The 13,425-nt window shown below is 37.5% G+C and overlaps 1 protein-coding gene across 2 annotated transcripts in view; it reads left to right on the forward strand.

Annotated features, from left to right (window-relative positions):
* ATRNL1 (attractin like 1) overlaps positions 1 to 13,425 on the forward strand; it is a 429,854-nt gene that overhangs the window by 368,400 nt on the left and 48,029 nt on the right. For both annotated transcript variants that reach the window (XM_005520769.3, XM_088059554.1), the window contains one exon: positions 12,560 to 12,674. In XM_005520769.3, coding sequence (XP_005520826.1) covers positions 12,560 to 12,674 — 115 coding nt within the window. The remainder of the gene's footprint in view (positions 1 to 12,559; positions 12,675 to 13,425) is intronic.

Here is a 13,425-nt window from a genome sequence, read left to right on the forward strand (position 1 = left end):
CAAGAAATGCCTGAGCCCTGTTATTGGGCAAGGGTTTGTTTACAGATGGTTAATTAGGGACCTAACTGAATCTTTTAGAAGGACAGATGCAAGTTGATTAACGTCTATATCATCTACATGAGTAGCCTGTAATAAGAAGGCTCTTACAAGAAAAAATAAAGTGATATATCCAATTAAAATCTTCAGCTTGCTCAGCAGTTCACAGAAAATTAGGAAACTCTAATGAACAAAAGCAGACAAGCTGGAGGAAAATTATAACTATACAAAGAGGCCTTTCATGTGAACATTAAAAAAATGTTTTAAATATATATAAAGAAAATATAAAGATAAACCTCAGTGTTATAAAGATTGAATGGGTGAAATGTTAATGATCCAAATTAAGTCCGTCATTATGTATATGTACAGATATTTCTCATCACTGCAGATTGCCCAAAGGTAATTTTTTTTTTCTTAAATGAAGAAAAATATTAATCTGTGTTTTAAATTTCATTACTTATGGTAAATTCATAGAAGTTTGAATAAGGACAAAACCAATTGGAATGTGAAGGGCAAAGATTGCTTGAGCAAAGAGTGTTAGCTGATAAACAGACCAAAAAAGATAGTGTTTGGAATTGCAAATTTCTACACTAGGTGATTCTGCAAAAACAAGGACTTTACAACAATCAGAACTGGAAGTCATCCAGAAATGTCACAGCAGAAAATCAGGGACAGGGAAACTGGAGAGGGTAGAAACCATTCTGGCAATTTATGATCAAAGAGAACTAAAAGACATCTATTAAATTCTTAAATATATTGATGGCTCTAGAACCTTTTAGTGCAACTCATTTCAATAGACATTTGGGGAATTATGAGAAATTGCTCTGTCTGGGACTGAGGAGGTTTTCAAGAAGATTTTTCATTCAAGGTCTTTGATGTAGCTTTTATTATGCTTAAATTTTTCCTCCAACATCATATTCCAGAGATTTCTGATAGCAGAGTAAGAAATAATGACAGGTTTTTTTGTAGGTAGCCTACCTGCACAGATGTACAATTCCATATGTTTGGGGAAAGTCAGCTTAAGTCAATGTGGCCTTAAATGGAGCTTACTCAATTAAGCTGGGAAGTAGGAGGCAGTTGGATTTCTTGCGTGGCTGTTCTGATCCCTCGAGTGCCCCTGTGCAGAGGATTTGGCTTTGGCCACGTTAGGCCCAGCCATCCATAATTCCTCCTCCATGGAGAAAGCACAACCTACTTCACAGACACAAAATCTTTTAAGATGCTCTGGGTATCCATAGATAGCTGAGAGTGAAAAGACAGTTTGTGTGTTCTCTGGACCCTTAACCTTCCTGTAACCACTGTATTTAACTGCAGCATTTCCCTCTCTGGACATTGGTCCATCAGGACATGTGTCATGACTTTACTGCATTCTCTGCATTCTGTCCCACACAGTCACTTCCAAATTGTAGCTCTATCTTCATAAAACATGCCTGCTTTGTCTGTGACCTTTCTCCAGAATATCTTATGCCAGACATTTCTCAAGCTTTAAAACCTTTTATGAATATTTTTAATTTTATTATTATTATCTTCAGCACACCATTGCAAGAGAACAAATCACCACAACTAAAACTCTTTAGGTGGCTCTTTAGTTGTGCTCTTTTTGCTTAATGTTTTCCTGCTCTGGTGTGTTATAATAGATGCCACTGGCACACACAGTCCCATACTTCTGTATATTCTTATGGAAATCTAATTGTGCTCTGATTGCATCGCTGTATTTTAAAACAGATTTGTTTTACAATAATGAAAAGCAGGAATCCTTAATGTTACCTGAGTCAAGGCCAAGTTTTAAATTAGATTGTAAGCCCTGGATGGAATGGGTATTAGGAGAAAAATGTAATTGTCACGCATCTCAAAGATAACTGAGAAGTTTCTGAAAGATTTGGGTAAAATTGTCCTATTTGAACAGAAAAACAGCATAAGAAGTTAGAGGAGACTATGAGCACATGGAAATAAGTTGAGGATTAAAATGGCTTTGTAATTTTAATTGTAGTAATCAGAAGTTGTGACCATACCTGTCTTGAACATACCTATGTTGTGAAATATTAGTATCATTTTATCCTTTATAAGGATTTCTCTGTAAAAGGAGACAGAAAGGCCTCAGACAAAAAATATTCAGTGTCCACATGGTACAATCATTCTGTAAGAAAATTCCTTCTAATTTCCTTTCATAGCCTTAAGTACAGTGTTCTTTTCCCGGTGTTCTAAGAAGCCAGCTGCCACTTCTTGAACTCTGTTTGCAGTTTGCCCTGTTCCCCATCGATGGAAGCTGAATTGTAACAAGGGGGAGAGGTGGTTAAAATCCCAAGCACAGGTGTGGAACTTCACCTGCCCCTTCCCACTGGCACAGGCCATGGTGCTCCCAGGTCACAGTGGCATCTGAGCCCTCTCCCTGGGGATGCACTCAGAGCCAGGGATCCTGCTGAAGCCTCTCTGTCCTCACTGGAGCTGGGATCCAGAATTTCACTCTCCCAGTGTGATCAACAAAGAGAGCAGCAAGTCTGAAGCTTGTGGTTATGACATGAGGGGCCACTGAGAGATGCCTTCTGGGTGATGCACAGGCTTCACAAAGTCTACTAAGAATGAAGAATGGTTTAATTGCTAAAGAGGCTGGGGCTGGCATTTGGTAACCACTGCTGGTTTTGTGCTGCTGATCTAACCACAGGAATTAGCAGTGGGTTCCTGTTTTTCACTGTTGCTGAACAGGGAAACACTGATTTGAGTGGCTGCCCACAGGAGTGGGGAAATGAAAGAGACAGGGGTTTAGTGCTGAATGGGTACAGTGTGTGTCGTTTTATGGATGGCTGGTACTGTGATACGGTCTCTTCTGACCTACAGAAACCCTGTCTTGTGGTTACTATTGAAAACAAAAAACCAGAAAGAAAATGTGCGCAGTTGAAAACTTACCGTGGGATGCAGACTTAATGCAGAGCACTGTAGTTACAGCCCAGGGTAATAAAGAAGTGTTTGTTTGGAATATTTTACAAAGCTTGGTTTCTATAGTAACAATCATCACGAATACTTTCAGCTTCAGAAATAACATCTGCTTGGTGACTGATCTCAAATCACAACCCTTGCTGAAGTAAATAAGTTCCTGATCCTTCTGCTTATTGTTAGCCAGTGGCATTTGATACAGAGCAGTTTTTCCATAGGACTGGGAAAGGTGTTGGGAAGGGCTGGGAAAATGGAAGAGGAATCAGAAAATGATGGTAAAATGTGTTATCTGCTGCTTTATCCTTTAGTCATTGCTAAAATAAATCAGAGTTTACATAGAGACCAAAAGTAAATGTGTTATGCCCTTCTGTTGACTGATGTACCGGACAAACATTGCTCTGCTTTAGTCTTGTCAGTGATTTAAACTTTATGCATAAACTTAGGGGAAGAGAAATCATTTGGTTAGATATGAAAAATGTATTGACAGAGTGAAAATCTTAATGGAATGCAAGGCTCTGAAGGAAACACCAATGAAAAGTTCACAAATTTGTGAATTTTCAGTGAAAATTTCAAAAAGTTGGTCAGTCTGCTGTGAAAATGGTATTTCTTTTGAAGATACAATGCTAAAATCATCATCACTGTTGCTAAATTTTGCAATGTAAAATTTAAAATAAGAACATTTTCTTATTTTAGCAAAATAAATAATTTAATGCAATAAGGATTGGGACATTCAAATTTAATGTGAATAATGATTTTTGGTGGTGGTCACTGAATACCACATTAATGAAGAGAATAATAAATATATGACATAATTAGAAGTTCTGCTGTGCCATAGGAAAAGTGACTGGAACAGAAGAGTGAGTTGAGCTGGGCTATATTTCCATAGCACTCATTTTCAGTTAGCAATGCCCAAGAGTGTAAGCAGGCTTGGAATATGGTAACAAAAAACCCCAAACAAACAACCCCCCCCAAAAAAAACCCAACAAAAAACCCCCAACAAAACAAAAATAAAACAAACAAAAAAAAACCCCAAAAAAACAACAAAAAAACCCACAAAAGCCAAAAAAAAGACCCACTTACTTTCCATTCACGTGAGGTTCACCAAATACTTTACACTGTAGATCTATACTGGCTTAGTAAAAATTATACAGGTTTTGTAATATTTTAAAGGAACAGCCTTTTTTCTTTATTTTTTATAGTAAAAAAAATCTGTCTCTTTAAAAAAAAAGTTTTCCATCAGATATGTTGAGCTAACATGAGTAACATAATAAATAGTTTCATTCATGCAAGTAATCATGTTTGCTTTAATGCAAAGTTTCTCCAAGCACTAATTCTCATGTGTCTAATTATTTGTCAGATTAGATCCTGTAGCTTCCATTTTTTGGGTGCATTTTTAGTGATATTCTGAATATGAGCACAGTAAGTACTAACAATCTTGGTGGGGAGCATCTTAGAAAGCAACATTAAGTGATAATACTTTAGCTCGAGTTTTTTTGCAGGTTTTTTCAAGGACACTATTAATAAATGAATAACAGTGTTAGATTTGCAGCTGGTGTAAATCAAAATAGTTCTGCTGCTGTTTGAGTGCTGCGCTGATTTAAGCAGCCGATATTTAGGATTTGAATTAATTCATAAGATTAGAGTGAAAAACTACTCAATTATGTTTTCAAATTGGTGAGTGCTCAGAGAGATGGAGGTCCTCAGGAGAGGAAAGTGAGACACATTTGAAACACCTTAGACAAGGTCTGGTTTGCGCTGCCACACTCCTGCCAGCCTGCTCTCTCCCTTTTCCCCTCGCTGGCAGCAGCCACTGCCAAAGCAGTTTAACACATGCTGCTGCTCCCACCACACAACACAGCAGATCCAGGCTGCCTTTTGCTGCCATCTCATACCTTTTCCTTGGATTGCAGAAATCTTTTATTTCTCCTTGCTCTTCCTGCTGCCGGAGCAGCTATGATCGGATCCACAGCATCCACATGCAGTCACTGGGATGAAAACTACAGGCTTTCAAATCTTAAATAGGGATCATTTGTTTCAGAATGGTTTTGGCTCTGGTGTACACACTTTTACAGCTGTCCTTGGGCCATGGCAAGGACAATGAAAATAAAAGCTATGTCATGCTTTCAGACGTTTGTTCATGTCCTCCCTACATTCCCTAGTCTGTGATCTGTGTAAGTTGTCATGATAGAAAGTAATTTGTTATTCTGGTGCCATTAACATTTTTTTCTTGCATTAAGAATATTGCCAAGTTTGCACTTTAATCCCTTCTGCTGACAGCTAGTTTTCACAATGTCTTGATTTAGTTCTCTTTTTTATTATTATGATTCCAGGTAGAAATGTTTTAATTTATCATTCACTAGGCATCCTGCATGTGGCCAGGAGGTTAAAAAAGAACTTGAAAAGGCATTGCTGAGGAAAAGTTCAGAAACACTGTGTTTTGGATGACATACAGGGTACTATATTTTCTTTACAATTTTGCAAGAAATGCAAAATACAGCATAATCCTTTCAGGACACTTGCCTTTCCTAACCCTCACGTTTGGCATAGATCTCCTAAATGATGATCAAACCTTATCTTTTATGACTCTAGGGTGCTGCAGAGCCAGAGGAATAAGGTCTCTGCAGTCACAAGAGGTAACTGTTAGTCAGAACTTTTGCCTTCTGTCTGAGTTCATTGTCACAATGACAGATGGAAACTTTATGATCCCCCTGAGCAAAGGACAGCCCTTCTGGACTCCTCATGGACATTTCAAAAGCTTGCAGCTGGTTCAGTTTGCTTGTTCCCCATGAAAGTAACTTGTTCTGTGCTCACACTTAGCCCTGCCTATTAGCCACACTGTCAGCCTGCAAGAGAGGCAGAATTAAAATTGTGCCTTGTACTTCAACTTTCCCAACCCTGGACAGTTTAGTAGTGTCTCTAAGGGGACCGTGTCCTCTTCTACAGGCAGTCTAGGGTAAGGTTAACCCATTGTGACATATGGGAGTGACTCTCTGCTCTGAAGTGATCAGCCCAAGCTCTAACAGTGATGGACTGTCAGTCATTCATCCCCAGGGAAATGAGTTTTCATAGATGAGTCTTTAAGGCTGAATTGTAAAGGAATAATAGAATTCTCTACTTCTCATTTCTAATCCTTGGAGATCCAGCAGATATGGCCATCTGGGAAACAAATGCCCATTAGCATCACTTCACTGCACAGCACCACTTTGACTTACAGGATGGCAGTCAGAAGAATTTACAGGAAGGTACCTGGGGATACGTGGTTCCTGTATGTGCCACAGACACAGAGTCTCAGGTGCTTCTCCCAGCAGGATCTACCTGGATGCTGCCAAGATAAATTTCTGTTCACAAACTGGACGCTGTCACTGCCAGCCTTTAATCAGACTCATAGAGCTTAATAGGGGAATATTCTGGAAGCTCTAGGGGATATCTCTGGCAGTAATCCAATACGACTACCACACACACAATCCACTCTGAGTTATGTTCAATATTTTCCATATTAACCTGGAATTACCCTCATTAATGGGCAAGATGTAATAGTAAAGTAAAACCAAGTTTATTTAACAGTGTGAAGACACAGGGAACTGCATATATGGGTGCACAGATAAAGAAATGAAATCAATGTTCCTTGCAGCCACCTGATGTTTTAACTTAGCTTCAATGTCTTGTGCTCTGGTCAGCCACTCGTGAAAATCAAGAAAATTCCAGGATGGTGCACATTGATGTCACAGTTCAGGAAAAGCAACATCGAGGCAGTAGGACAAAAGCTGAATAGCAAACCCGATAAGGAGTTCTTTCTGGCAGCCCCATTGAAAATAAATGCATCTGCAGGTGTTTCTTGTAGCTTGGTATTAATAAATCAGTTATAATCAGAATATCAATTCATAACTCTCTTGCTAATGAAATGCTACATGCCATAGTATTAGGTTTTGAAATGAAGTCTCTTACTTGATTGACTGAGAGTAACTTTGTTGCAAATAAACATAGTTCTTATAATAAAAATATTACTCTTCTGAGCATAAACACTTTAAGAATAATATATAAATTTAAGATCAGTACAGAACTAACAACCATATTCGACTCAGAAAAGACTGCATGAAAGAATGCAGTCTGTCATTGTTAGAGCTGAGACAGAGAAGCAGGACAATAAGTCGAAGGATAACTATGCAGTTCGTGCACTGGTGCCATAATAACAGCTTGGTAATCATAATGTTTTCTATTTATTGTTCATTTCCACTGTTTTTCTTATGGAAAATATTGTTCCAATATAGCCTGAGATTTCCATTTCTGTTTTGAAACTAGGAAATTAATGATTTGTGTTCTGCAAAAACAGTGGGGCAGAATTACAATGGAAAGATAATTTGCTGTTAAAAAAGTAATGAGAAATGTTAGTGTAATTTTGGCTGGGTTGCCTTTTATTATCAATAAACCCATTGATCTCAGCTTTATTAGACATGATAGAAGTTTTCAGGGAAAACCTTTTCATTTTGAAGGGCTAGTAGTGCTGGTAGAATCCTCTCAGTAAATTGATTTAGCTGGAACACTGTCACAAAAGCAAGGCAGTTGCTTCATGTCCCTTTCAGTAGAGGTAGAAGAATTATGAGATACAAAAGAAAGTTCCCCAGCTTTTGCTGCTGCTGGTAATGTGGTTGTGCACCTCCCATAGGTTAGTGGGACCTCATTAGCCAAAACTAGAAATCACTTAGAAATCCTCAGGCAAAAAAAGGTGCAGTGTAGAAGCTCAAAGTGCTGATGGCACTCGGGCTCTGGGCCATTCTTGCAGGTTTAAATGAGGTGAAGCTTTCCACTCACTAATTGCAAGAGAGGAATTTTAAGTGATGTATTAAATGAAAGTCTTCAGTAGATGCTCAGAATTTCTGGAGTCATATGAAGAACTTGTGTTTCCCCTACCAGCCACAAGCAATGTTCAGTACCTCAGCAGCCCCAGCCAACTGGCATCAGTGGAATTCTGTGATTTTGAGAGGGTGAATTTTCTTTTCTTTCTTAGCACTGCTGAGAAGTCTGTTGTTACTGCACTGAAGATGGTCAGAACAATCACAGCATTTGACAGGTCATCTTTAATTTTGGGTCAGAGAATTTCACTTCAAACATGCATTTAGTAAAGGCAGAACATGGTAACCAGCATTCATCCTCTCACCATAAAAAACAGAGTTAATCTCTGCTTTCAACTGTGTTTTAAAAGAAGGGGGCCACAACTACAATGTAAAAACCTAATTTGATAAGAATGTTTTGGGAACAGCTACCTTGATCAAGCTCTACATCCAGGGCAGCTGCAGGAATGCCAGTGAATCCTGAGCAGGCATTGAAGAGACCAAAATGTGCATGGTGCTTTCAAATCTTGGGAAATTTTTAATACTAATAGTAAGACTTACAGGTTTTTGAGGCTTTTGAATTTGCCTTTAGGCATCTTAATTTGACCAAAAGCCAACCTGGGAACTCAAGCCCATTTTGGAATCTGAGACTTGTGTATCTCAAATAAATCAAGTAACTCAGAAAATAACAAAAGAATTTAGGAAAAGCACGAGAAGCGGAGAGCAAATGAAGATGTGAATACTTGTAATGTAACAGTGTGAATTTTATGTTTTCTCCTTTTCTGTATCTCTTAGAGGACACAGTCTCTTTTTTTTCTTTTTTTTCTTTTTTTTTTTTTTTCCTTTCCTCTTAAGTCTTGCACATTAAAAATCCAGAAAAGCAGCTGTTTACATTCTGAGTCTGGTCCTAATCCTGTTGCAACAACAGATATGATTGTTTATTTGCCAAGGTATCTAGCTTAGTTTACTTGGAATTCACCAGATTAATGCTGTTTTAATAATATGATTAAAAACTAAGTTTAAATTGACATAATTAATTAATACAATAAAAAGTATAATTCAAGCTGTTTTTTAAGAAGAACTGAAGTTTTACTTATAATGAATTCTTGTAAGTGCTACTAAGACCATTTTACTTAGGAAACATTAAGTGATTAATGCATAGCTGTTTGCATTTTAATACTTGATTTATAGATCAGATCTGTATTTGTTCACACTGTCAAACTTTATTCTGTTCTTGTCAAAATACTTATTGCTTCTGACAGGTGTAACATGCTCACATTAATCCTTAATTCCTTGATTCAATTTTCTAATTGCTTTTTTGGCATGAGTTTGGAGCCATTTAGTCTTATGTGAAGTATTTGTCTTATGGTATAATAATGCACTTCTAAAAATTGGATGCAGCTAACTTAGAATGTTGAAGAAAATATATAGAGGGATAGTACTGAAAATCAAAAGTTTTATAGTGCTTGGGAGGGGCACCACTTCTTGGAATACAGACAGAACCAAAACACTTTGTACTTTTCATCTTCCCGTATTCACAGTATTAAATATTTTCATAGATACAGATTTGTGCTGAAGTTTCAGTGCATTTTGCCCAAGGAGATGCTGAGCACTTAGAGCAGCCCCATGAGCACTCCCTGAGTCATTGTTCTGCTCTTCTCACCTCTTCAGGCCACTGCTCTCTGCTGCCCATCCCACCCACCAAGGGGGTCAGGATCCACTTCCCAGCTTCTCCTTGGTGTGCACTCTTAAAGCTCAGCAACCCTTTTATTCCCAAACAGACAAATCAATAATGCAAGATTTGCAGGGGGTTTTGATGCTTAAATAAATACACTCACCTCTTCTGCTACTTTCTTTTATAAAGCATGAATGTGGCATACACTGCCATGTTTTTCTGCCACCAATGTAATACTGTCTTCTGTCCTGTGAAGGAAGAAAAATAAGTCAGCCTAAGTCTATTTCTTACAGAAACAGATCCAAAAGAATCTTCCCAAAGCTTGGTATTTCCTCATAAACTCACCAGGCAGCTGAACTTTGGCTTTTTAGGACTTTCAGGAAAACACTGGGAGAATGTAGAACCTTTTCTCTAACAAAAATCTAGGAACCTGTGAAAATGACTCCTGATATATATTTTCTATGAATGCATGAATACACACTTAAATTGTGGATAAAACTTTATCATTTTCTTTTTTTTTGCCTGATTTAATCTCTACCCTCTCCACTTATTTCTTCTTTCTATGTCCTCTGGGTGGCTCTTCTTTTTTCCCTATCAATAATTATAATAATATATGCTCTTTGATCCTTTTATTCCTTCATAGTTTTCTGCCACTGTCTTTTTCACCTTCCCAGCTGACACACCTTTATCTGTCACAATGTGTCTAAAAAAGGGAATATAGGAGTAAAAGTTTATCAGAGAAGTGTTTGTTTATTATGTCTTCCACTGATAAAGTTGTATTAATCTGTGATTGTCATTTGAGGTTTTGGCAAAAAATGTAAGTCACTTTCTGTACAAGGGGAAAAGGAAAAAAAAGATAATTCTAGCAAGTAAATCATGGTACCTTACTGCTTTGGGCAAACAAACTTGTGCCTTATCTCTTCCAAAAAAACAGTGGAAAATGCATGATAAATTGCACATTTCAGAGAACATGTTATGTCCCTTTGAAATAACTTTGATTCATGGTTATGTATTTATCTTTAAACAACTGACAAACCTTAGGCTATCTGAATTATTATCATTTGCTCTATGCTACTGTGTTATTTTGCTAGGGAACCTGAATGATGTGAGGTAAGATAAGACATCTTGCTTTTGCAGTCATAATTTTTTTTATAAAGAATAAATAAACACAAAATTCTGAGTGTATTTTATTTTTGGATGAAGTCCTTTCAAAGAGTATTTCTCAGAAATAATTCCTTCCAACTGTGTTTTGAAGAGCATTAGTATATACTTCAAACAGAGGGATGGGGCCTGTTGATCAAAGGGTTTATATTACACAGGAAAACAAAATAGCATCATTTGGATTTATAAGAAAGTAATCACCAAATTAGAAGTCATGGTGGTAAATTTGTTCCTTTCAGTTGTGTGTCTGCATAAAGTGTTCTGAATTACATTTTAAAATGAAGATTTCATTTTCTCTCTGTTTGTTCAAGTACAAGATGTAAAAACAAATGTTTTGTTTGATTTGCTGTTGTGACAAGTCAGGAATATTGACTTAAATGCTCTATTGCTTGCATTAGTAACACCAGCTGGAGCTTTTAGGGTTTTAGTTTTCTGTTTCGTCATTTGGTAAAGGTTTTGGTGAATGTAAGTTGTCATTCCCTATGGCATGGCAATTTTAAATTAGATGTCATTGTTTAGCCAAGTTCTTTAATGCTGTCGCTTTAAATGAATCTACAGAAATACCTTTTAAATATGACCATGAAGTTAAAAAAAACCTAAAAATAGTATATTTATCTATTTTTTCACTGAGCAGTAATAAATTTTGGTTACTTGGAGGTAGAAAAATAGAAAATTATTATTGCTTTACATGATGAAAGTGCCTTTGTTTTCCTTATATCAAGTACTTTGCAGTATATTTAACTTCTCTAAACTATCATTTTTTTCCTTAGAATAGTGCAATCAGTTGACATTTATGTATACATTGCATTTTTTATGTAAATAGAAAGTTTTCTGGCTTTGAATTTTGAATCAAAATGTCGAACTCATATTTTGCCTTGGAACATGACAGACATTCAGAAAATTTACAAACAGAAAAAGAAATAAAAGCTTATGCTGATTTTGTCCTAATGTTTTTAGAAATATCTTTAGTGCTTGACTAAATGTTTAAGCTCTCAAAAGTGAAATGCCTATCTCTGAGTGAACACAAAATTTGGAAACATGGAAATGTGGATACACTGTAAAATTTCATCTTAAAAACTTATTATTCTATGCCTTTGTGGACTGCTTTGCTTTTTTCCTCAGCTCCTCCTGTCCTTGGTAAATCAAAACCAATATGGTTGCAACCATTCATTTGAAAGCTAATTGCAAATTATGTATACAGTTAATGAGAGTTTGGTAATGGCACAAATCCCCTGCCATCAACACCACTGCTATCATAGCTTTATATAAGATAAAGCAAGGTGATTATCACACAGGTAACATTTTCAGAGAGTTTCTAAGCATATATAAATATAATAGCACTGCACCTATTTTTTGCATGTGCAAAAGGAATCAGGAAGATTCTCGAAGAAATAATTTCCTTAGCAGGACAGACATAAAGAAGGCAGAATTCCTGGTCTGGAGATCTCAAGAGGGATTGACTGTTTTAGGTATTGGTATATAATATAGATTTTCTCTCATTTCATAGTTTTGCATTAGGCAGGCTAGATAATGGATGCTCTTGAAGCAGAATTCTTTCACGTGGATACTTCTTAATAGAGATGGGGAAGTTAGCTACTCTCAGATACCAATGTGTGTATTGAAAGGTTTTGCTGTTTTCTAAGCTTTAGTTTGATATTACTACATTTAGCAAGCTCTGAAATTCAGTAAAATTTTGTTGTCTTTATGATGATTTATTTTTTTCCTTTGGTTAGATCTGCAGCATGGGCTGTCAGATCCCATTTTTTAAGTCGATTAACATGGTTCGGACAATCTGTTTGAATGCAGAGGGCTAATCAGGGAAAAATATCTTCCCACTGTTACACTGTGCCTTAAAAGAGACTAAAGATGCACAAGTGGAAATGGAATGGAAATCTCAAAGGTTAACCTGGGTGTCTTCCTTTTACAGGGTGCTCCTAAGCCGATTGCCATCGAGCCGTGCTCAGGAAACAGAGCCGCCGTCCTGACGGTGTTTTTGTGTCTGCCCAGGGGAGCGTCAGGAGTTCCTCCACCCGGGCAGTCAGGTAAGGCTGCTGTGCTGGGTCTTGTGGCTCTCTCCTCTGCACCCTTTGCCTGGGCAAAATCACCCTCACAGATCCCAAATAATGGCACAGCAGATGGATACGAGGAGCTGCTCGGTCAAGCTGATGTTAAGTTTAGCCCCAGTGTTTCATTTTTCTTGGGAATTTGGTGTCGTGCCCAAATAAAAAGCCCAGTGATTAAGCCACATTTCATTAGGACTTCCTGAGGCAATACCTGTGTGTGTCAATATGCTCCAACATTGTCTCTCAGGGAAAAAAAAATCATATGCAGCCACTTCCATGGTTTCAGTTCAAGCTGTTGTAAATGAGGCTGTACAGGGAATACCGGTGAGTATTTTCACTTCAGGGTAAAATTTAGTACAGTCTAGTTTGCACCATAAATCCCAACACTTTGCTGTCTGGGACTCAATTAAAATACTGGTATTTCCCAGAATGCCTGTCAGATAAAACCTGGAATTGTGTGAGTGAATGCTTCTGTAGGGAGGTGTTCACTTTGGAAGTGATCCCAGCCCAATTTAAAGTAGCCCTTGCATTATCTGGAAGCACTTCTTGTGGTGACCTACCTTCTGTGCTAGATCATTGTACAAAAAACCTTCTCATAAAACACTTCCCAAACAGGAGGTTCCTACCTGCCCCTTTAAAACCCTTTAAATAACTGCCTACAATGATGTGATGTGAAAGAGCCATGACAAGAAAGTGCAGACAGTAATGTGGCACTGCACATGTGACCAGT

The sequence above is a fragment of the Pseudopodoces humilis genome, chromosome 9 (assembly GCF_049639895.1).
Source record: "Pseudopodoces humilis isolate 2021_Gansu_Grassland_sample_001 chromosome 9, ASM4963989v1, whole genome shotgun sequence".
Classification (NCBI taxonomy): Eukaryota; Metazoa; Chordata; class Aves; order Passeriformes; family Paridae; genus Pseudopodoces; species Pseudopodoces humilis.